The sequence below is a fragment of the Musa acuminata genome, chromosome BXJ2-4, assembly GCF_036884655.1.
Source record: "Musa acuminata AAA Group cultivar baxijiao chromosome BXJ2-4, Cavendish_Baxijiao_AAA, whole genome shotgun sequence".
Taxonomy (NCBI): domain Eukaryota; kingdom Viridiplantae; phylum Streptophyta; class Magnoliopsida; order Zingiberales; family Musaceae; genus Musa; species Musa acuminata.
Window position 1 is genome coordinate 263200 of NC_088341.1, and position 24955 is coordinate 288154.

The window sequence follows — 24955 nt, forward strand, 5'->3', positions numbered from 1 at the left end:
ATCATTCCCAACGGAACCTCATGACACTGCACCAAGACACTGCACCAATTCACCAACCACAACTAGGCCCGGAACGAGTCATCTACCAAGTTGGATAATGGGGTGTCAGCTTTAGGGAAGGTTGAGGCGATATGTTTGGACGCGTGGGCACTGTGCTTTGCCATTAGCCTCGGGTCTCCCGATTGCTCCTCAGTTGGGAGATGGGTATCTAGAGCTAAAGGTGGTTGGTCGACTGGGGTAGCATCGTGAGGTGTAGGGATGAGCATAGATTGGATCACGGACAATGACCATAGCGAGAGAGTTGTCTACTGAGCTAACTGGGGTATGAGGGGTGCGATAGTCTGCTGAGCTAGCCATTGCATATGGTGGGTGAGGTTAAGGAATGCCTCGATGGACATGACTAGCTACCCCATGCAGAGGCGAGAGCCCGGGGTCATTGAACAAATGCCAATAACACCCTGGAGTCTGAGTTGAGACACTTCCATCCATACGTAGGAGAGTGGAGAGTTGCCCTCCGAGGCTGAAGGTGGAGATGGTGGCAGGTGCCTCCTCACTAGGTTGTTCACTGGAGTTATTCGATGGTGGATGCTCTTGTGACATCGTTGTCGAGTTGTCAACACGGCTCGATCCGATCCGAGTGTGTAAGGTCATCAACGTAGCTTCCTGGTTGGCGAGAGCCGGCATTAGGTCAGGTCAGGATGTCATCTATCGAGCTGATCCGAGGTAGAGCTGGGGGTTGCTTTTCCTTCATCGCTGGGCTCCTACACACAGTCCGAAGTCGAGAGAGGGAATCTCGACTCGACCCCTCCAAAGCTTAAGTTACTATGGTGATGATGGGATAGAATTAAGTGTCAGAGATCCGACCCCCTGACGTTGGCCAGTTGGTTGACTTTTATACACGTATTTGAGAGTTGATTGTACACAGTGGCCGCCAACGCCCTAGGTAGCTGGCCTGTACACTCCGCATAGTGCTGATTGACTTGCATGGCTCTATGTCGTGTGGTGTCAATTCATGCTTTCTCGAGCAGCTCCATTCTATGTGGCATCGTCTCGTACGACCTCAAGTGACGTAGGCATAGTCGATTATCTTGTATGGGTCTATGTTGATGATGTGAGTGTAGATGATTATCTCGTATGGATCAAGGTATCACGTTGATGAATGCACACCATGTCAGCTCCGGAGTGCCACATCGATTTTGATGAGACGATTGACTGCGATTGTAGGAGAGATGCCAGAATGCGCCCATCAACACTTTTGAATAATGATATACACAATTTTATCATGACAATAAATGGACTCTTATGAGGTCAATTGCTTAGAGATGCACATCAGAAAGTAATTAAGCTCAACTTGTCCTTGAAAAGAAGGCTTAAATGCGGAGCAATTAGGGTGAGAAGAAACACGAGATGACATGTCACCGCATTGCGTGAGCACCATCATCATCGACACGATCAATCGAGAGAACGTTGGACACTTGCGCAGGGGGATGGCTTGCTTAATCCTTAAGCAGGTCCCCCCCTCCCTCACTCGACATTCCTTGGCTCGAGGAATGAGATGGTGGGGGCTACCAAAGTAGAGAAGACGACTTGCAGATCAGATTCTATTCCATGGATTCCTAGTGCACCATGACCTATTCTCTATCGTCATCTCAATCAGCTTTCCCACTCTTCCCACTATTCCATGGATCAACCGAACCCACAATAAATATGGTTGATGATGATAAAAAGATTGATAAAGGAATGGATGAATCTGATCATATGCAGTTGTCCTCGGAACCACATTCTTTTTCAAGCCAAAGCAACATTGTGGTATACTACAGGAGCTAAGAGTCCCATCGACGGCGAAGTCTCCTCTCTCGGAGAGAACCTCTATGATAGGAGCGAGAGAGAGAGAGAGAAACTGTCAGTGGTGGGGGTGAAGAAGAGAGTTTTCACCCTCAGATGGTGTCGCACTGTGGGAAGTTAAGCTTCTCGAGCTCTACAGAGAGAAAGAGCGAGGAACAAATGGAAAGAGAAATCGAGTTATGCTTTCTTTTCCTCTCTAGTGTCTTTTTACCGTGTTTCTCTCTCTCCTCTTCGCCGAGAGAGACTCCATGACGTCATCTATCGATCTAAAGGGATTAACCGTTGTACGGGAAGAGGTACGAGCTTGACTTTGCGGATGCACCATGATCGTTTCGGCCGATATGATATGATCGGAAAGTTGGCTGATGTATCGATGTTGGGATGAACATGAATACAATATAATAAGAATATTTCTTCATCGATTTAAGAGATAATAATCCATTCTAAACGTTAAATTACTTACCGACAGAGCCATGAAAACCATTACAAGTGCCTCGAAAAAGCAGCAGTATGTATGGAATTATCTTTACCAAAACTTCTTAATCCTCAATTTATGCTATTATACAGTTTTTTTTTCATTGACAAATCATAATCGAAAAATTAGTGATCTTAATTTGACCAAACAGTTCTGCAGCATGTAATATAGGGAAAAAAAACATTCAAATGTAATTAAGAACACAGAAATATAATGAGAGCCAACTGTTGATTTCTTAGTCTGTGTTCATAAATAGACTCTAAAGCTAGAATTTTAAATAGGAGAACAGAAATCATTTTGTCTCTAAAAATAAAATAGAAAAAAAAAGTCATAAAGAAATCAAGAAAAAGAAGAGTTGTTTTTGACACAATCTTCTTCCTCTGTTTCCATGCCAAGCCTACAAATTTACATGCCGAAACAATTTGATTGCCGAGAAGAACCCAGAGCTGAGGACCTCAACTGGCTAGGCCAGTGTGAGCTCGCCATGTCCGCCGCCGTTGCTGCGGCATGCGCCGTCCCCCGTGCCATGGTCGAGCAGCGACTGCCGGCAGGTCGGGCAGGAGGAGTGGGAAGCCAGCCACTTGTCGATGCACCTGACGTGGAACCCGTGGTGGCACCGCGGGAGCACCCGGACCTTCTCGCCGTCGGCGAACTCGGTGAGGCAGATGGGGCAGTCGGTGGCGGGGATGTCGGCCCCGGAGCCGTACACCGCCACGGGGATGCGGCGGAGCGCCCGCTTCTCGAGCCCCGTCGCCGCCAGCCTGGTGGCCGCCTCCTCGGGGGTCTCGAACGCCAGCCGCCGCCCGCACCGCAGCGCGCACCGCACGATGGAGTTCAGCCCCAGCGCGAAGATGAGGGCGCAGAGCAGCGCCGCCAGGATGATGACCATGTTGGTGTCGAAATCCGCATTGCCGCTGCCCGTGTGCGGCCTGGTCCCGTTGGCCGCCGCGTGCGTATCGGAGAACGCGCCCAGCAGCCTGCGCGCGGACGCCGTCATGCGACCCTTCTCTGTGGCGCACAGCGAGAAGTAACGGAAGCCAATTATGCCAGGCGAAAGAGGAATCCCTCTCTTTCTTTAGGTTCTCACTGGTCTCTCGGCGAATACTCTTTTGGGCAGTGATGGTGCGAGGAATCTGAGGAGGATGGAGACATGGGAGAAGGCATCCCTTTTAGCTTTAGCAACAAGGAATAAGGAGGGAAGAAGGGATGATAACCATCACACACTGAGCGCAGGGAAGAAGACTGGGTTGCAGGCATGGGAAGACAAAAGGAGCGACATGAAAACATCTACGGAACACCATGGCACTGAATCCAGCAGTTCGCAAAGCTTTGAATCTGACACTAGTAGCATGAGCATGATGCATGCTTTGGTCACCGATTGGGTCCCGGTGGCCGATACTGGGTGAGAGATATTTTGCTGTGTGGCTTTGGGCATTGCTTATCTTGAAGGGATTGAGACGTCAGCCGTGTCCGCTTGCTGCATCTGCATGAGAGAGAGAGAGAGAGAGAGAGAGAGAGAGAGAGAGATCATGTGCCTGTCCCAGGATGATGATGTGGTCCTAAGATGCTTGTGTCCTCCCTGACACGAAGGGAGCACGTAGCTCCACCTCAGTTCATCTCTCAGTCATCTATTATTGTCCATGATGTGTTAGGCCAAAATTAGATAACTAATGTAATCTGTTTAGATATTGGTAATATCATATTTAGTTTCATATTAAAATTCATCCACTTTGGAAGGGTAAATGTGTTAGATAATTCTTCGTTATTCCAATGATGAATAGTATGGATCTTATCGGATAATATTGATCGAGGGATCCCAAAACATCAAAGTCATATCAGTTTTACTTTAGAGGATGAATGTATTTTATCATTCTTAAATTTCAACTAAAAAATCATAAGTTTTAGGATGAATTTTGAAGTCATAACATTATACTGGAAGGTAGCTTCTTGGATTGCTAGCAAATAATTGAATCCAAGAAAGATTTTATTTGTACGGGCAATGATTAGATTCTCGAGTTTGATATCTGGGAAAGATTCATGAAATCATTCACTTTACAACCAAAACCAAAAGCTTCACCCTCTTTTTGGTCGAAGGTGCTCTTCGTACGTTGAAAGAGTCAGCTGATGAATTAATGAATTAGATAATGAACTCTCGTGTTGAATTTCCAAAATCCTCTCCTCGTGGGAGAGACGGGTCTTCAAGGTATTAATGGAGGGAGCTACAGTTATATGATGTTTTCTCTCTAAAGACCAATTATGTCTCTCTTGGTTATCAACATCCATAAAATTCAAATGGATCTATGATAAAGAAAAGGATAACTAATTTCTTTTAATGTGGAAAACACAAATTTGATGATTGATATTATCATATAATATTAAAATAATATGCATTTCGTGTCACTATGGAGTAGCCAAAGTCTTACCCTTTACCCTTGTAGATGATGTCGATATAGTGATAAAATTATCTTCATATTCTACGAGTAATGAATATTCTTTCTTTATCTCAAATATATGATAACTAAGAATATATGACACACATATTAAGTATATCGTGTTTGCACTATCATTTTTCATTTAGAAAATACATAAAAAAATATATTGAAAATAAAACATAGAATAGTCATAAAAGATACATGTTTTCACCATAATTCAAAAATTATTTGGTTATATATATATATATATATATATATATATATATATATATATATATATATATATATATATATATATATATATCATGTGAGTTAACAGGGCTTAAAGACAAATTAGTCATATTGCATGTGCCTTTTATATTATTCTTATTGTGTGGAAATAAAAATAAATTAAATATTAAACATAAAAAAAAACTAGTGGATTATGTTGTCTTAATAATTTTTCTTTTTCCCCTATAAAAATAATTGGAAAAAAAGCGACCTTTTGAAGGGCTTCCTTCTCTCCATTATAGTTCGTCCACGCGGCCGAGGGGGTTTCCGCCCAAGCCCCGGAAACCGATCCCCTTGGAAACCTCGAAACGGCTCCCGATACCTAAACCCCATCCTAACTCCGCCCTCTTCCGCCCGCCCCCCCCCCCCCCCCCCCCCCCCGCCCAATTCCTCCCCCACGGATCTCTCATTTCCGCCCGTTTCTTGCGATCTTTTGTCGCCCCTTCGTTCTCCCACTGAATCCCGATCGAGTCAGGGGAGCCCTTCGTCTTGATTGCATCGATCGCTCGATCCTACCGTGATTCTTTCGCCGTGGATTGGGAAGTCCGGGAGCCTTTTGTTCCCGGGGGTCGACTTCTTTCTGGAATGGGCGATCTGCAGTCGTGGCCGCCGCTGGCCAACGGCGACGCGTCGGAGGGTCACCATTCACCTCGCTCGCGGTGGCACGAGCCTAATCCGCACCCCTCCGCGATCAAGGACGAGAATTGGCAACGGGCCGAGGAGGCCACCCGAGAGGTTTTGCGGTGCATTCGCCTCACGGTGGTTTCCGAACAGAGGCGGAAGGCGGTTGTGGATTACGTGCAGCAGCTGCTCAGAACGCGCATCAAAACTGAGGTGCGTCTTCTATACTTGTTTACCTTTTGTCCTGTTTCCATATGTTGAACTTATTGGTCAGTTTTCTTCTTAAAGTTAGTGATTTTCTTATGAATCTTGAGTTTCTTTAGAATTCGTAATACTTGATCTTGGTGGTTCTGTTTTCAATTTAAGTTCGCATGATCTCTTGCAACCAATTTCTGTTTTGTAGCATGTGATTGGATGGTTGTGGTCCATTTTTCATGGACTGAATCTTTACATTGTTCTTTGAATTGTGTTTCTTGGGTGTTCATTGAGTTTAGGAGGAAAGCGTGCTTCAAGATTTGAAAGCAGAGATATGTATTAAGAACTAGTAAGAAACATTAAAACCTTGGAAAGACTTCTCAAAATTTAAAAGCAGAGATATGTATTAAGAACTAGTAAGAAACTTACAGACTCTGGATTAAAACCTTGGAAAGACTTCTCAAAGTAGAACTTCAGATTTTTTCTGTCTGTTCTGCAATGAGAGATGAAGTTGTTTATATAGAGAACTGAAGGCATAGGGTCGGGTGATCTCTGGTCCCCATCGACACCCTTTGTCCAGCCGTTCCCTTTGAAAACCAAGGGCGCCCTTCTGTGGGCGCCGACGCTAGACTCCAAATTTCTTAAAAGGTGAAGAACGCCGACGCTAGACTCCAAACTTTGCACGGCTCCCCGGGGCTCAGTGCGACAGCTAGTGACCTAAAAATGCCATAACTATTAAAAGTTGAAGCTTTCCAGCCTGTGGGCAGCATCTTGTGTCAGTGTGAGGGCCCTCTCTAATTGCTGCTGCTGCTGAAGGACAGCTGGTAGCCAGTCTTTGTACCAGTTGTCTTTTCCTCCACTCCTCCTTTGGTATTCTTCCGTCTTTGCTGAGTGGATGCTGAGGAGGCACCGTAGTGTGACGCAGGCTTGTCGGGCGGCCTCTCTTTGAATAATTTTGAGCTCTTTTTCAACTGTTTCGAGATCTCGAAGGGGGATTCCTGTTTGGAATCCTGCCCTGAGCTTGGCGATCCCTTGTAGGTATTGTTCTGCCAGGTCGTCAGGAATTGGTTGAGGTAGGCTGCAGCTCTTGGGCTTGGTCTCGCTTGGACCTCCTTGGTAGCCTCCAGCATTAGGATTGCTTGCTCGTCCGGCCATCCTGCGACTAGAATATTTATTAGTCTAGATAGGGAATCGGCGAGAATGTTACTGGTTCCTTCGATGTGCTCGAATTTCACTTCAACACCGCATCCGGTTATATAGTCGACGAAGGCCATCCACTGGACCCTAGAAGGTTTGTTCTGGGCAGACTTGTTGAAGAAGCTTATGATGGCTTGACAGTCTGTCCTGATTATGACTTCCTCCTTATCCAGAAAGTAGATCTTCAGGCTTTCCAAAGTCTTCATTACTGCATGCATTTCTGCATCAATAGTGGACTTGATGGGGTTGAATTTTCCACTTGCGTAGGCACAGATTTTCTCAGTATTCCGGGGGTCGTTCTTCATTTTCTTCCACTTGCAGATCCCCCCCCATCCTTCCATGCAGCCATCCGTTTCTAGAATGATAAAACATTCCTCTGGTGGTACTTCCAGGTCTGGAAGATTTTTAACCAAACTTTTGATCTTTCGGATCAGCTCCCAATCTTGCTCGTTAAGCCTCTTCTCACCAGTCGGGCTTGTTTTGGCATAGAGTGGTCCCAGGAGTTTTCCCAGATTAGGGATATAATTACGGGCGTAATTTAGTATGCCTAGCCACGATCTTAGGCCTTTCTTTGTGGTGAGATTTTCCTCTTGGTACTCTGTGATTCTTTTGATGATGTGGGGCTGTAGCTTAATTTTTGAGTTTCCCAAGATTGCCCCAAGGAATTCTATCTCTTTGACCGCCACCTTCATCTTTGATGGGCTTAGTACCAGGCCATGTTTCTGACAGATTTCCAACATTTGGGCCAGGTGCCTGGCGTGGTCTTTCTTGTTTTTCGAGAATACTAGAATATCGTCAATGTATATTGCGATAAATTCTCCCGTACCTTTGAAACATTCGTCCATTTTTCTCTGAAATACTGCGGGTGCGTTTTTTAATCCGAATGGCATTGCTAGCCATTCATATAGTCCGTTGGGAACCCAAAAGGCGGTCCACTCAATTGAGTCAGGATGCATGGCTACCTGGTGAAATCCTGATTTGAGGTCAAATTTTGAGTAGATTTTGCTATTACTGACCTTTCGTAGGATGGTGTTTATCCCTGGTAGGCTATACTGGTCCTTTTCCGTGATGTCATTCAGCCTTTTGTAATTGAATACCATCCTTTCCTTGCCCTTTTTCTCCACTCCGGTGTCTGGGTCTATTGTTGTTCCGGAGTTGACTATTATGGCAGTGGTGCGATGTCTGCTCTTGCTTGGCCTTATTACTCCAATCTTTAGAAGGGCGTCTATGTGTTTAGAGAAAGCCTCCTTTGCTCGTGGTGTAAGATGCTTAAGGGGCTTGTCTTCTACTACGAAGTCTGGGTTTTTAATCTCTAGTTTGCATATAATTTTGTTCTTTTCCCAGTGTTTTAGGGGGTCTTCCCCTATGTATCCTGGGCCTTCAGCTGATTCAGTAGGCCTTCGAACCTTTCTTTAATCAGGTTACTGCCTTGCTGAGCTGCGGAGAAGAGGACAGACTCCTGGATCCGGATATACTCATCCTCTTCAAGATCCAGTTCTTCTATTGCTGCTGATACTGGGACATAGGGTAGCGTATTGACTGTAGTAAGATTTTTGTAGAAAGTAACGGTGTTGCCTTCTATCCTTACTCCTCCTTGCATGGCCCGTATGAAGTTGCACCCTATTATCATTTGGATATCGTCTCCCAGCTTCATTGTGAAAGCATATGTATAGGGGATCCTGAATGTGTTATCCCCTATAGTCATCTTGCCACCTTTTAGTTTTTTGTTGGCCGTTGTCTTGGATGTTATCCCGCTGAAATGTACAATGTAGGGATTTTCCTCCATTGCTGCTTTTGGTATGGAATTTTCATCTATGCAGTAGGTCGTGGCTCCTGTGTCTAATATGGCATTTATCTTAAAGGAGGGGATACTTGGGATTTCAATTCGTACCTCTAGGTTGAAGAGCATGTTTTTGGCTTTTCTGGATCCTCCTGTCTCCTTTGTTTCTATAGATAAAGCCTTCTGTGTTTCTTCGGCCAGTAGGACGAACATTTCTTCATTTTCCTCCGCTTCTTTTGTCCTAAGCTTTTGCATTTCTTTTAGTAAATAAGCTTTCTGTAACCTTAGTCGATTAATTTCCATTGCCTCTCCTTCCAGCTGATCATACTTTTTCTTCCATTCGCATATCTCATGCTGTAATCGGAGGTTTTCTTGGGCAGTTGCTATGGCTTGTATTTGTATTTCTTCTAATTCCTTTGCCTTCTGTTGTTCAGATTCTACAGCCATCTTCAGTCTTCTGATTTCTGCTTCACAATGGTTAATGTAATCTTGCTGTTGTTGAAGCAAATTCTTGGGCTCATACCTTGGTGGTTCCTCGGTCATTACTGGGGTTCTTTTGTTGAAATAATAGATGCTGCACATTCCGCATGAAGTAATTTCACATAGAGGGCAGTGCCTCCTATGCCTCCTTTGGGATGTCCTTTTGCAGCAATTACATATTTCCATGCTGGCTGGTAGTTCCGTGTTAATTTCCCATATATGTTTGCATTCGGCTTGTGTTTGGGAGACTTGCACCCGGGCCCTATATCCCGTGTCAGGCCCGATCCACCAGGTTCTGCTATCTTCAATGAGGGCAAATATTCTATGAGTAAAGGAATGGATACCATGCTGTAGACTTTCCACGTCTTCTCCCTCAGAGATGGAGTAAATTGCATCACTTTGATTCTCTCCTTCTTGTACTGATAGGATTTCATAATCATCTGGGAGGTCAAGCTGTTCGAACATGGCTACCCTTTTAATATTTTTGCGATCATTGGGGCATTCCCTTGCAAAGTGCCCTTCTTCCCCGCATAGGTAGCATTTGCACTTCTTGTTTCTAATCAAGTGCTTCCTTTTCTCAATTCTAGCATGGGAGGAGTGTGGTTTTCCTTTGTAGGTTGTTGATCTCCTTACGCCATACCTTCTTTCTGGTTTATTGTAGTATCCTGGAATGGGAATTTCGCTGCAAAAGGATAGATCTTTAAGGGCCCTTCTGAAAGTCGCGTCCTTGCATTCTGCCTCTAGGTATTTGTAGGAAAATAATACTCTTGGGATTACCCCTATTGTGTTTCCCCTGTATTTCGTTTCGAATGCCTCCTTGATCCTTTTGCCTAGTTCTCCAGGCATTTTAGACCATAATTTCTCTGAGAGTTCTGGGCTTGTGAATAGCCTTCCTGTTTTTGATGCAAGCCTCATATAGTCATTCAGGAATTGGATAATATGTTTGAGGTTTGTGCATGATAACCTTTCAAGGTCCCGGTAGGCCTCTTCTTGTGCTGTGGTGGATCCTTGGAAGGGGTCTTCTAAAATAAAAATTGTCCTCAGTTGTGAGAGGATGTTTTGTGTTCCTCCTGAACCATCCGCGTTGGCCATTAATAACTGGTATTCTTCAGGGTATGCCATCCGCCATTGGATCCATGCTAGTTTTTCTGCTTCACCAAGCAGATTTTCGATAAACTCCATTTTGGCTTGGGGATCGGTGAATCCTTGTAGGGAGACCAAATTCTTTGTTATTGACTCCCATCTCATAAATACTTCCTCAAACATCCCAAGTTGGGATGGGATTATGAACATCGCCCCTTGCTGTTGAAATGCTGACGGGAGATTCCATGCTTCAGACAGGTCTTTTGATTTAAACCTTGGCTGCCTGGAGTAGCCTTCGTACGCAGGCTTCTGGCTTGTTGATTCTATGTTTACTGCTGGGGGGTAGTTGGCTGGTCCCATTGTTGAGTCGGTGGGTGGTCTGTAATTTGATACTGCCGACGATGCATATACCCGTTGAGATAATCTAGCCAGGTGGGGGTATTCCATCTCTAGATCTTCTTCCAATCCGGCTGCAACCACTTCCTTTTGGTATTTTTGAGGGTATGGTAATTCCCTTCCATCTTCAGAAACGTCAACTTCCTGATAAGAATTTAGATATTGACGTAATTCATTAGCTTCATCTTCGCTGTCGTCAGATAGTTGAATGCTGACGGCTATGGTGTGGTTCCGAATCTCTTCTTCATCACTGAGTGCCTCGTCGTCTGCGTTATTATAGTTGATTCGGCTGGATGTTGATGCAGCTTTGTAGGTGTCGAAGCTTATGGATATCCTTCCATCAATAAGGTTGCGACTCCTTATTTCTGCAGGCTGCATTGGTACCATAATCTGGGTTGGTCGAATAACCCAGTCTCTGCCACGTAGCTCAGCTGTGGAGTACCTTCTTCCGGGGAGTGCCCGGACACCGTGGCTTGTTAGGTAGTCCACCACCCCTGATATTTCGTGCGCGAAGGCGACATTCGGGGTATTTGAAAGTCGCCCCACCATGCCTCGTGTGATTAGCAGATTTGCTTCACCATCCCGCCATGTGTCGTAGCCTCTGGCGAGGATTGATAGTTGGATATTGTGAAAAAAATCCCTAATTGTCATCATTATATCTGGGATCACGTAGACCAGTTGGCTGCCTCGAGTTAAGTCTATTTCCATGGTGGCTATGATGGATCTGTCATCTGTCCATCTGTTGTCCCTGAACACCAGTAGTGCTAGTGTCCCTTCCTCTTGTCTGTGAAGGGTTTGCACCCTGACTTGTAGTATTCCCAAGTGGATGTATTGCATATGGCTTCTCTGCAATTGATCGTAGCTTTCTTCCATAATGAAAGCTCTATCTTCCTGGTTGTTAGTAACCAGCATGGCTTCTTCCGATCGGTGTGTGTACACGCGATGGTGGGCATCATCACGTCTGGAGTGGTATAACACCTCTGCAGGTGCTATTGTTGCCCTTTCCCTCATGGAGAGCCTCAGTTGTACTTGGGGGTTTATCTGTTGCTCAAGTACTTGCTGGGAAATGGTTGGTCCTCCCAGCAGTCTTTGCCCGATTCGCCTTGTCGCTTGTTGCGCGTTGAATAGCCTTCTATGGCTCCTCCTGTAATCGCGGATCTGATCCTCGACGAGAGGGGCAGATGTTGACGTTTCTTGCCTAGAGGTTCGGGTCGTCATTGTTGAACTTTCTTGAGGATTTGAATAGGATCCTTGAACACAAGGATTCTTCCTTGAGCTTCTTTAGGTCTTTCTGAAGATCCTAGGCTTAGATTTGATAATTTGGTGATCAAGTCTTCTGGAAGACTCTGAGTAGGTCCAGTCTTTTGCTGCTGGATTTCTCGTATTGTTTGTAACTCTGTTCGTATCCCCTTTATATCTTCAGCGATTTGTACTAGTAGCTGTATTTGGGTATTATGCTGTTTGATTATGGCTGCCTGATGGCTTTGGGTTCCTGGGTAATCGTTAGATTTCAGGAATCCAAGGGATGGAGAATCAATAGATTCTGTGGCTTTGAGTGCTTCTCTGTAGGACTCGGTACTCCTAGTGAATAAGTGGCTCATCCGCAGATTTGCCTTTCTATTTTTGTTAGGAGAGTTTCTATTTTTGAGAGTTTCTGGTTGAGTCCTCTTTCTTGAAATTCCTTTGATAGTTCTATTATCAGGCCTTTTATCTCCTGTCTTGATATTGGGTTGTTTTCGGAGAGCAAGGCTGAAAGTGTCTCGACTGAGGATTTTAGTGCTTTGATTTCTTTTTTGAGAGACTGGTTCTTTTCTATCAGAATTTTGAAGTTTTTCAGATGAACTCTACTTGATAGGCAGGTTCGGTCATAAATGACAGCAAGGTTTTGGGCTAGTTCTTTCCGAGTTGGGTTCTTGCTTTCGGCAAGGTCAAGGTAATCTAACTTAGAGGTGTGAGAGTTAATATACCATTGTTGTATAGACTCTTCCCATTTTTCAGACATCAACCTTAGGCCTTTCTAACCATCAGATTTCCCCTTGCTTATTTCTTTCTTAGATTGTCTCACCTTTTCAGTGTTTCTTTAGGGACTTCTTGCCCAATTACACCTTACGTCTGTTGACAATCGTAGTCCGGTTATAAGCAAAGATATTTTGACAGCTATTTAGGCTTTCTCAATTGATTCTAAGTTGTGGGTAGGATCTAGCAACAAGATAGACTTAAACACACAAGATGGATAAAATACATAGCTCTGATACCATTAGGAGGAAAGCGTGCTTCAAGATTTGAAAGCAGAGATATGTATTAAGAACTAGTAAGAAACTTACAGACTATGGATTAAAACCTTGGAAAGACTTCTCAAAGTAGAACTTCAGATTTTTTTCTGTCTGTTCTGCAATGAGAGATGAAGTTGTTTATATAGAGAACTGAAGGCATAGGGTCGGGTGATCTCTGGTCCCCATCGACACCCTTTGTCCAGCCGTTCCCTTTGAAAACCAAGGGCGCCCTTCTGTGGGCGCCGACGCTAGACTCCAAATTTCTTAAAAGGCGAAGAACGCCGACCCTAGACTCCAAATTTGAAAGCATCCTCAAAACATCACAAGAAGAGGTATAATTGTTGGAACGCCGACGCTAGACGCCTTTCTTACTAGACTCCAAATTTCTTAAAAGGCGAAGAACGCCCTTCCTGTTTACCCTGTTTGTTGGATTATACTTTGCAACTTTTGATGTTTCTTGTTTCTTTTATCGAGTAATTTTGGATTGACACCATGATTGCCACAGCTTCCTTTGTTATTGTTATTATTTTTGTCTAATTGTTTATTTTTTGATAATATATAATATTTATCATGGTTTAGAATTTTGTATCGACCATACGTATCGGTCCACGACCGGACCGGAAAATACCCAACTGTATCGAAGCACTGGCACACAACATATAGTAATTTCATGAAAATGACTGAAAAATTAGCTGAAAATAAAAAAAAACCCCTCAATATCAGGTTTTTTTCTTTGAAGTATATTTAAGCTATAAATCAATAGAAATTCTAGGCCATAAGGATCAAAAATAGAAATTCTTGTGTTTTCAGATTCATCAAGGAAAACACTTTATTGCTTGGTCCTTTGTCGAAGAAGTAGCTTTCACCTATTGAAGCATCCCATCACGAAGAAAAGAGTTGAGATGTTGGATTAGGTGTCAAAATTCTAAAATTTGAGCAAAATAAAATATCGAGATACGGTGATGTATATATGCTTCTACCACAAAACTGCACGAGGAGTCTCCAAGACTGACGAATTGGAAACCTCGATCTTTTGAAGTTTTATGTCAATATTGTAGGTCTGTCCGACTGAAGCTTAGAATTACTTCCACGACAAATTATACTGGTAGATTGTGCGTCGCCTGCCATTGATGCATCAACATGATATATATAAATTTTAAATGAATTCAAATTTCTAAGTATGTTTCACCAATGAGCAAAGATTTGGATATGCTGATCAATCTTTCGCTCCTTAGCTGACTGAAACATATGTATCGAGTAGCCTCTTTGTGCCTCCTCTTCATATTAACTTTTCTTATAGTGGCTCAACCGCTTTGATAATCTCGGACATAGAATCTCAAAACCTTGAAAACAGGTCATTGTGTTTCTCCACTTTCTTTTTGGCAGACAAATTGGAATATCAAGACTCAACCCATTCTGTTGATGTGAGCATTGACTTCAGTCCAAATTTGCCTTGTTGAATGTACCTCAGTGCGATAAGATTTGTGACAAAGTGATACTTGGACGGAGGATCTCTCCAAGTGTGACCTTCTGCATCAAGGCGTGCACTCAGCAATGATTGTAGATGAACTTTGTGATTGATTGTGCCCAAGACATTGTCCTCATGATCGCTTACCAATATTCTTCATCATCAAGTCCATGCAATGTGCTGCACATAGTGTCCAAAATAGTTTTTCTTTGTGCTTTGTCAGTTGCTGTTGAGCTTTCTTGAAATCCACTTCGTTATTGTTCACCACCTACACAATATATCATGGGTCAATCTCCTTTATGTTCATCAAACCCTCAACGTAGTTTACATCCTGAATTTGTTCGATGCATCAATCGGTTTGTGGAAAACCATTCTTTTGTTGCAATATACAAGGAAGTTGATGATACTCATTTTGGTGGGTTTGAATCGATTGTTGCACATCAACATAACATCATAGAGGTCTCATTGCTTTTTGAACGATTTTATCCAATCTCTCAGTTCGGTGACCTCCTCATCAAGATAGGTGCCATGCATTTCCTTCGATTTAGGAGGTTGTATGTGATAGCTGCCTTCTGATTCTACAACCTCTTCATCAAGATAGGTGCCATGGAAGTTGAACCACCTAGTACTAGCTTTTCTCTTATCCTTCTTCACTGGGTTGTATGGGCCGAGGTCCTGTGGAAGTTGAACCACCTGGTAATAACTTTCCTATATCCTTCTTCATTTTCTTTGTGCATGCATTGTCAGTCTATGTTTGTTTAGTTTATGAAAGCTGGTAGCAGCATGCTATATATCTTGCATTTGAGGAGGGGCAGTCGGTTGCTTTATGCTGTCATTTCTTTGGGCCGATAAATGTTATTACTATGGATGATTCACTGAATTGACTTGGTTCACTTCCACTACTGCCCTTGCTCATATTGCGTGTCGCTCAGTCGATGTTTTATGGTCTCCTTGTACATGCTTCAAGGAAGCACAGATGCCAGCTACAAGGTCCTAGTAGACATTATGGCTCGGAACCTTGTACCCATCATAGATGAGTGCCTCGTAGCATGCTTATAATGTTCATTAAGCTCTATGTAGTGAATATTCCTAGTGAATTCAAGAGAATTTAGATATCTTTTTATTGTGCCTACTATTAGTTTTAGGTCTCCCTCTATATTTGTTCTTGGCATTGGCTAAAAGTTCAATTAATTTTTTTGAAAAAATATTGTCCAAGTTGTGCTTCAGCACATTCATTTATTTTCCCATTGTTATCGGCAAGTTGGTGTAGGTAATAATGCATATCTGTTATGATTTTTTAGCTAGACGTGGCCGAGGATCAAACTTGTGACTTCGGTTTTTCCTGGCTTGGTGAGGATATATGAAGTACAAAGAGAAATTGTTTGTCATGTCCCTGTGGTGTTCGTGTTGGAAACCAACACTTGTCAGATACTTAGAAATGGTTAAGCAATTTGGACCATCTGCAATTGTTTATGTTGGTACATTGCATATGTCTAGGACACTCATATCATTTATATATGTTTCAAGAATTCTCAAACATAAGCAATGTTTAGATAAAATTTTGGACTTTTGTTTTACACCTTAATGTTTCAAGTACATTGAAATTCCTACAACCACACAAAGATTTGGTGTCCCCAACACCTTATCTTAGGCATAATCATTGTGGCACTCTGCGGTCATGCAGTTATTCAATTCTTTTGCCTTTGTTGACACCGGTGATGATGTGATTGCACTTAGTCACCTGCAAATCAGTGAGTGTCGCTCTAGTGTAGGTGGAGATTGTACTACTTTATTGTGTATGCACTGTGGAGAGTTTGGCAACCAAATCTGGGTCACTCCTATTTCATTTGCCACAATCGAGGGCGCTCCTTTTTTGATCTCAGAGTTCTTCTCTTTCATATTATCCTATCGAGTTCACCATAGATGTGGCTTCTTTGTTAGCAACAAAAGTGAGATTAACCTCAGAAGTTTTAAATCTGAGATTAACAATCTCATTTTATAGAATGGATCTGACACTTTTACAACTAAAGTTTTTTCATGGTGTTCTTAAATTTTGTGTTAATATTTTTTATTGCTAATGCAAATTTCATTAGGTGTTTCCATTTGGATCAGTTCCTCTGAAGACATATCTTCCTGATGGGGATATTGATCTGACTACATTTGGTATTCCAAATACAGAAGACACTTTGGCAAGTGAGGTATGTGCAGTTCTTGGAGAAGAAGAACAGAATAAGGATGCTAAATTTGAAGTGAAGGATGTACAACTCATTCGTGCTGAGGTTCCTCATCCTCCTAAATTTTTGTTCAATATCTAATTATGTGACATTTTGTATCTTTGCAAGATTTTTTATGCATCATCACAAACTGTTCTTAGTGGTCTCTGTTTAACTTTATCTATATTGGTTTCTTCAGAATTTTAGCCAATTAAATGTGCAGATGAATCTGAATAACTTGTACTCTCTCTGGATTGAGAGAATGGAGAGGAGAAAGGGAGGAGAATAGGTAAATATGACAATTTTCTCCTGAGTCCACATTTTACAATTAGTTGTCCCAAAAAGAAGGGAGAGAGACGGGGTATAAAGAAGCTCCCAGTGATACTTCCCTTTTTTCCTCTCCTACCTATCTAAATGGGGAATATATCCGTTCCCTTTCTCCTTAATTTTTTTTTCCTCCTAATCATAGTGGATCTTTAGAGCTTGTTATCATTCAAATGCTTGGGTATTGTAATGAAAAAGTTTTTGTACGGCACATTTTACAATCGTGTACATATAATTTCTTGTACTAATGCTGTCATCTTTTGAGCAGCTTGTATGATTTCAATATTCTATGAGGACAAATTTTTACTTCTATTTGTTATAGGCATTGATTGCAGACAACCCAAAAACCTAACTTATGCCATAAATGTTATCCCCTGATGTTTTGATTTACCAGGGAATACTAATACATGTCCTGCTTAATGATGAAAGATCATACAGTCTATTTTCTGACAAACTGAAGTAAATGACATACTTTTAAAAGAAATGACATACATCAATTAAGCATCTGTCTGATGCATGTGCCTTGAGTGTGTTTCTCTGTCTAGTATGCGAGAAACAAAGATGCATCTTACCAAAAATGGTTTTCCTTTATGCTCTAATTATGCATACTGGTCATGTTTTCGTTTTCTTCATATTTTGTAGGCATGATACCTAAAAGAGTTTGTTGCTGAAGACAAAAAAAATCAAGATCAGCACTATTGATCATGTTTTGTAGGCATGATACCTAAAAGAGTTTGTTGCTGAAGACTTTTATAACTTTTGGTCTATGCATGGAGACAAAAAAAAAAAAAAAAACTATGTTTACGTCATAGAACATATTTTGTTATTTTGATATGGTTGATATTAGATACCTTCAAAATCAAGATCAGCACTATTGGACATAATCTATGATGATGTTCAGGCTTTAGATCGTATAAAACCAAAATTCATGAATTATATATGGATGCTTATCAGACAAACACAAGATGAAATCATAGAGAGCATTTGTGCATTAAAAGCATAGGATCATTTAAATTGTGTACTCAGAACATTATTTTGATTTGACTATCATCAGATGCAGGAATTACCAAATCGATCATATTTTGAGACTTGTGTTAATCAAATCAAAATAATTTTTATGCCATTAGAACTGCTGTTTGCCTACCTGATACAAATATTATAAACCTTCAAATATTGTTTAATTAAATTTTATTTCTAGGTCTTTTAGTATCATAAACATTTCCAACAGAATTGATCTTGGTTTTGAGGCTGCTGTAATTGTTTGATTATTTTTTAATCACAGGATTAATAATTTAATTTTTTTCTTGGTTGGCTTCAAATATATCAGCGATACTGATATTCCTCAGGTTTAGCACAATTTTAGATTTGAGTTTAAGTTCAAGTATGAGTGGAGTCTAACATAATAAACTCTTAATCAATTTGTTATTGTTTAGAGTCCTTTGACTTCATCTGGATTCAGGTAGGAGAGTAATTAATCTGTTAGGAGTTGAGTTTTAGATGTTCTAAATATCTCATTTTATAAAATATTATGTTGGATTATGATCACTATTAAGAAATAAAATTTCTTTCATATGTTATTGTTATCATTGTATCCTAGATAGCAAGTTTTAGGGTCCTGATTAAGGTCTATAAACAACAAAGTTGTCGGCCAATGACGAGGAACTCTTTGCTAAAATCTTTTCAAAAAATAATTTTCATGATTAGTAGTTCTCTCACTTTTTAAATCTGTCCTCTAGCTTCAACTTCAATTGTTGCTTACTTACAACCGTTGTAACCTCCCATATGTCACTCCCTTTTTGTTATGATCTTCTGAAAACTATTTCTAATTTTATTTTCTTTGTTTCATTTCCTTCATATATGATATGATTATTATTGTAGCCACCATACTGCTGTATTATTGGATTAGACATTTGGTGGAAAATAAGAGACGGTACAATTAAATGGAACATTGAGACAATTTTTGTGCGATCTGATGCATTTAAAGTGCCTGAAAAATAAACACTAAGGTTCAGTCATTTTCAGCATCTCATACTCATTGATCAAGAAACCTTAAAATGAACTATTTCATTAGTAAATTTACTATTTTGATTAAATTTTATTAGTTAAAATTAAAAACCCTCAAAACTACCTGATTTTGTGTTTTGTGTTTAACACCATATTGAGATACAATGTTGATGACAAAACCGTGTTACAATAGCCATTTAGGTATATATTTTAAAATTAAGGAAAACACAGAGTTTTGGTTTCTGGTCCCTTGGATGTATTATGTAACAATCAACATCCATGAGAGCTTGAATGGTTGAAGCCTTCAAGTACCAAGGATCAGATACTATTGGGTGCTGCTAAGCTACTGCAGTGGTAGGTATGCACACACATGTATGCATATTGCAGATTGATATGTTGTCAAATGAAGTAATGCACAACAATTTGTATAGAATGAGGGTGCTACTGCTGTTTAATGTATTCACCCAAATAATTCGTTTTTGTTGTGTTTTATCAATTGCCCGCCTTTTGTTTTTTCACATTAATTAGGAAGGACCTGCAGTGATATACACACATTACTAGGTCTTTTTTCCCCCTATTTTATGATAGAATTTTTTTGTTCCTTTATTTTACACACTACCAACAATTGTGATCTCCAGGAAAAAACATTATTGTTGTCATCTCAATATGCATTTTGTCTTGGTTGTGATCTATAATTTTGTAAAGCTGTGATTTTCTGATTTTGTAAAATCACATTTCCACCTTATGTATCATGGCAGATAATGATAAACATCACTCTAGCTATGTTGATAGTGCTGTAACGTCAGCAACAATCGTCCCTTTTAAGTCTTATGATGTGAATTTCTGTGGGCAGGTTAAACTTGTCAAATGCATTGTGCAGAATATTGTGGTTGATATATCATTCAATCAGATTGGTGGGCTTTGTACACTTTGCTTTCTTGAGAAGGTACAAAGCGAAAGTTTCTGGTCCAACTTCAAATATTTGGCCCTTTATTTTTTTTCTTAACAAGAGACAAGATTATTATGTTTACTGCTAACATGAGTTTTCCGTATCAGCAGAAAATTTTAAATCCAGTGCTGTCTTGTAGGTTGATCGAAAAATTGGAAAAAATCATCTTTTCAAACGCAGTATAATGTTGATCAAAGCATGGTGTTATTATGAAAGCCGCATTCTAGGTTCTCATCATGGTTTGATTTCTACATATGCATTGGAAATATTAGTATTGTATATCTTCCATCTGTACCATAATTATTTGGATGGCCCTCTAGCGGTGAGTGTTCCAAGAGATAAGCGATTCACTTCTAGAATTTCCATTTTCCTTTTTCTTTTTTCTTGCAATAGGTTTCTGGGCATTAAACATCTTTTAGTTCTTATATGATGCTGTCATTTTGCAGGTTCTCTATATGTTTTTGGACTACTACAGCAAATTTGATTGGGACAATTACTGTATCAGTTTAGATGGCCCTGTTTCTATTTCTTCACTACCGAACCTAGTTGGTAAAGCAGACTCAGTTTAGCAATCCTGGTAATTGTATGAGACATTTTAACTGCTTGGTGACTATTTGGATTGTTCTTTCACAGTGGAGCCACCAGAAACTATTGGGAGCTGTTTACTACTCACTGAGGAATTTATTAAAGAGTGCACAGAAATGTTTTCAGTTCCATCTAGGGTATATGGAAACAACTATCAGGTATTTGCCCAGAAGCATTTAAACATAGTTGATCCATTGAAACAAAACAATAATCTTGGACGCAGTGTCAGTAAAGGTTAGTAGTGTTCTCCCTTTTGCTTGGTTCTACTTGAAGTGCAGTATTGCAATGCATGTGAAGACCTTTTGCTAAGTTCTTTGCTTATGTGCTATTATGTACAGGTAACTTTTATCGAATACGTAGTGCATTTACATATGGCGCTCAGAAACTTGGTCGGATACTTCTATTACCTCCTGAAAGTATTGCAGATGAAGTTAATTTGTTCTTCAAAAGTACTTTAGATAGACATGGAAGTGGAGAAAGGCCTGATGTACAAGATGCAGCTTCTAGTTGTCTGGACAGTGGAACTATTAGGGTCGAATCTATGCTATCAAACTTAAAAGTTGAAGATGTCAACAAGGAGATTCATCTTTCAAGTTCATCAGCCAATGACTCTAATGGACAATTATGTGACGAGATAAATACAATCAAGACTTCAGATATGGACTGGGAGCACGTATTGAAAAAGCAACCTGACAGGCATTCATCTAGTCAGAATAATAATGCAAATTGGCTGCATGACTGTTCTAAAATCGGTTCCACTGTACCTGCGGAAGATGTTTCAGGCAAACATTTGGTTGATGACCCCAGAGATCTTGTTTCAACCAGACCATGTGATTCAAGATTGTCAGATGAAAATTGTATGGCTTCGATACCTGGAAAAGCTTATCATGCATCCCATTTGTTCTTCCATGTTGGAAACATTGCTGAGGATGAGACTGTTGATAATTTGAATTCGGGGGATGGTGGAATGCCACGAGCATCTTCAGGCAGGCTTACAGCTCCTTGTGATGAATTGAAACTCGAAATCAATTCATCCGGTAGTGCAAAATCAATGGTTGCTATCGCTGCTGGTTCTATTCATGAAACATCACCAACAATTTCAGAAGATTCAAGCCTTGGGGACTGCTCAAATGATGGAACTTTTAATAATGCAAGTTCCGGATTTAGTAAATCATCAGGCCTAGCTGGTGATTATCGTCTGTACTTTAGCAACCTTCAACATGCTCAGGAGTTCCAAGAACGCATATCAAACCCATATCTGGTTCCAATTTACCAAGCATCTCCATCCCAGTATCAAAGCAAGCACTCCTGGGAAATGCAAAGCATGTACTCACATATAGGTGCAAATGGATTTGTTTCAGCATCACATTTTTCTCCAAGTTATTATGTGATCTCACCTGTGATCTGTAATGATTATGGTCCCAAAGATACCACAAAAACAAGGGGAACAGGCACATACCTTCCGGACACGGTATCTTGCAATTTGAGTTTACTAGTTCATTACTTTATTGGTATGGCATTATCCATAATCCAGATATATGTCATAATATTGCAAGTAGTCAATTTGGATAAGACTGGCATAGCCTACAACTTCAAGCATAACCTATACTACAGACTACAGAGATTCTAACTATTCTCAAACTTAAATATTCATTTAATTTTGCAGAATTCTCGTGCATACAGAGAGAAACATTCATCAGGAAGAGGCAAGAATGAAATGCTTACAAATCACCTTTCAAGAAACCGCAAACATAGTCACATGGACACACCACAATATGGTAGTTTATCAGAGGAAAGGAATCACTGGCCATCCCCATGGCCACAAACTCCTATGGGAAATGGTTATGAAAGGCCAATATCATTGGACGTCCCTCAGTCTTCACCTCCTGTTTCTACGGCATTTTCCCAAAGCAATGGCTATGCATATCCACCAGAGCGCAAACTTGAATTTGGGTCTCTTGGTCCTGTTACAGTGGAAGTTTCCTCACCAGGACGAGGCAGCAATTTAAAGTCAGCAGTCCCTGCATCAACAGTTGAGAGGCCTCCTAAAAGTTTGAAAAATGAATGGTTAGATTCTTTCCTTGAATTTTTATTAGTGAGCAGAATTTGATCTTGTAGTTTTGCGTTGTATTTTCTTAGATGCGAAATCAAGATAGCCATCAGAAATTACTATGATGGGAAGAAGACATAAGTTACTTGAGACTAGATCCAGCCTTTTGATTCATATAAATTATCACAAATGATTTTGTTTGAAGTAAACTAGTATCTATTACTACTGCTACATTGAGAATGTTCTACATAGATTTTAAGACCTTTGCAGTGTTATTTGCAGTTGTAATGATACCATAGAAGTTTCATATCCACCATATTGCAATAAATTGTATGTTACATTAGATTTTTGATGAAATTATTATTTAATTAGGATTAGATATAGTCTTGCTTTGCTGATCTTTCACTTTGTGATATTTAGATTTATTTTTTCTTCGTCTGTGAGCATTGTGAAGACTGAAGACTCATGGAAGTGTTTTATTATTTAGGATTGTTTTAGGTTTTATTGAATATCAACCGACTTTCTATCAGGGTTTGTCGTACCGATCCGACAAGTTGACGGTATGCGGACCGTCCTGTACCGGTCCGCACTGTAGCAGTGCTACAGTGCTCGGTACACCTCGGTGTACCGGTCGATACACCCGTACCATACCGTACCGAGCACGAGTCGAAACGCCGGTACGGTACGGTATGGCGAACCTTGCTTTCTATTGGTATTGTTTTCTTTGGATGGCTTACCATCATTAGAAAATAGTTCTGGAACATGAGGGATTAAGAAATAAATTTGAACGGACTGACAACATAAAACGGGTTGATAGTAGGCAGCTGCCTGTAACCATGAGAAGCAATCCAGATTAGGCCTAGAAGAAAGAGGAAAAAAAGTGGAAGTGAAAAAATGTAACAGGTAATAGAGCGAGAATCCAGCTAGCTTTCATATCCAAATCTCAACTTTTTTTTTCCCTTATTGTCCCAGCCATGGTGATTGATGGAGAAAAGTCTCTTTGTTTTTTATCTCCTTTATTTGCTTCCTGATTCTCCTTTAGTTTGTGAACTGTTATAGATTGTTTTTTTTACTTCAGTTCATGGCTGATTTGATCCTGGGTTCCGGTTCAATTTACTTTTGTTTCATTTTGCCCTTATTTTGTGAGTAATTTGTCATTACCATTCTTTTTTGTTCTTTTGAATCTGAGCTTGATGTTGGATCCGAGATATAGATTTGTCTTCCCTTAGAATTCACATAATTTGTGATGTTTTATCGTTGACTATCTTTATCGTTGACTATATATATATATATATATATATATGTCCTGTGGATCAAAGGCTGAGTTCACCTGGGTGCTCAGGAAGACAGCCATGTAATCCTGAAGTTTCAGTGATAATATTGATTTCTGACAGTAGTACATTAGATTGTTAAATGTGGGATTTGTGGTCATATAGGATGGTTAAAGCTTTCATGGTTCTGGGAAAAAGAATGACTTCTTGTGTGTGACACCAATGATGTTTAACATTTCAAAATATCCAAAATGTGCAGGCTAAATCAGCCATATCAGCTCAAAGATGATGGTGACTTCCCTCCTCTAGCCAGCTGACTGCTGTGAATAGCAACATTTCACTACATAAAGGAGGGAACAGACATGGGGAGACTATCCAACAACAAATGCTAACAACCATTTGGAGCAGTTGCTTGAGCAGCATTGCCGAGGTGTAAATAATACTCTTGTTGATTGGGTGGTGAATTAGCATACTGTACATTCTAATTGACCTTTTGCAATGCTTGTTTGGCACCACATCATGGTGGAATTTAATCAGATCACCATTTCGTTCCCGTATTTGAAACTGGTTTTTTATCTCTGCAGGTTTCTGAAGTGAGAAAGCCATGTATTTGTTCACTGGGAAATTGATTCGACGCATCAACATCTTTGTTTTGACGGTAAAACTGCTTCAGGTCCAAATTTTTTCCCCTTCGACTTTCCACTTTGCTCAACATGTTCTTCTTCACCATGAACTTGTAGTTTCCGATTTGTGTGAACTGCTGCACGCTAGATGTGTTTCAGTGTGCGTTCATACAAAATCCTCATCTTGTCAGCTGATCCAAATATACAATTCGTTTGTTACTCATGATCATACCAGATTTAGTGTATGGTAGCGAAAACATTACTTGTACTTGGGACACATTCATATTGATCGATACTTGGACTAATTTAGGCGGAAATTGCAGCATTTAATTTAGTCCATTTTATGAGTCCACAACGTTGAAGCAATTTCCAAATTATTTTTCTTGTGTTGGTTCTGTAAAATGATAATGTTGATGGAGCT

At 40.6% G+C, this 24955-nt stretch overlaps 2 protein-coding genes across 3 annotated transcripts; one reads left to right on the forward strand and one right to left on the reverse strand.

Annotated features, from left to right (window-relative positions):
* Positions 1-2531: 2531 nt before the first annotated feature.
* On the reverse strand, positions 2532-3713 carry LOC103980458 (RING-H2 finger protein ATL74-like). The gene is made up of 2 exons (XM_009396889.3): positions 3535-3713; positions 2532-3453 (listed from the first exon to the last, which is right to left on the reverse strand). The coding sequence occupies exon 2, from the start codon at positions 3315-3317 to the stop codon at positions 2784-2786; it is 534 nt and encodes a 177-aa protein (XP_009395164.1). The 5' UTR covers positions 3318-3453; positions 3535-3713; the 3' UTR covers positions 2532-2783.
* A 1670-nt stretch (positions 3714-5383) lies between these two features.
* LOC103980456 (uncharacterized) lies at positions 5384-24868 on the forward strand. Of its 2 annotated transcripts, XM_009396885.3 has the most exons (10): positions 5387-5856; positions 16609-16794; positions 19910-20002; positions 20145-20327; positions 20452-20554; positions 20639-20824; positions 20929-22061; positions 22257-22657; positions 24171-24341; positions 24496-24868. In XM_009396885.3, exons 1-9 carry the CDS (start codon positions 5608-5610, stop codon positions 24226-24228), a joined length of 2592 nt encoding a protein of 863 aa, XP_009395160.1. In that variant the 5' UTR covers positions 5387-5607; the 3' UTR covers positions 24229-24341; positions 24496-24868. The 2 variants fall into 2 exon arrangements, with proteins under 2 accessions (XP_064958549.1, XP_009395160.1); XM_065102477.1 differs by lacking the exons at positions 24171-24341; positions 24496-24868 and having other exon boundaries at positions 5384-5856; positions 20929-22101; positions 22257-22445.
* Positions 24869-24955: the final 87 nt, after the last annotated feature.

Coding starts and splice junctions, on each gene's coding strand:
- LOC103980456 (XM_009396885.3), top strand. CDS start 5,608: ATGGGCGATCTGCAGTCGTGGCCGCCGCTGGCCAACGGCGACGCGTCG. Junction 20,555..20,638: donor TTCACTACCGAACCTAGTTG/GTAAAGCAGACT, acceptor GTTCTTTCACAG/TGGAGCCACCAGAAACTATT. Junction 20,825..20,928: donor TGGACGCAGTGTCAGTAAAG/GTTAGTAGTGTT, acceptor TATTATGTACAG/GTAACTTTTATCGAATACGT.
- LOC103980458 (XM_009396889.3), bottom strand. CDS start 3,317: ATGACGGCGTCCGCGCGCAGGCTGCTGGGCGCGTTCTCCGATACGCAC.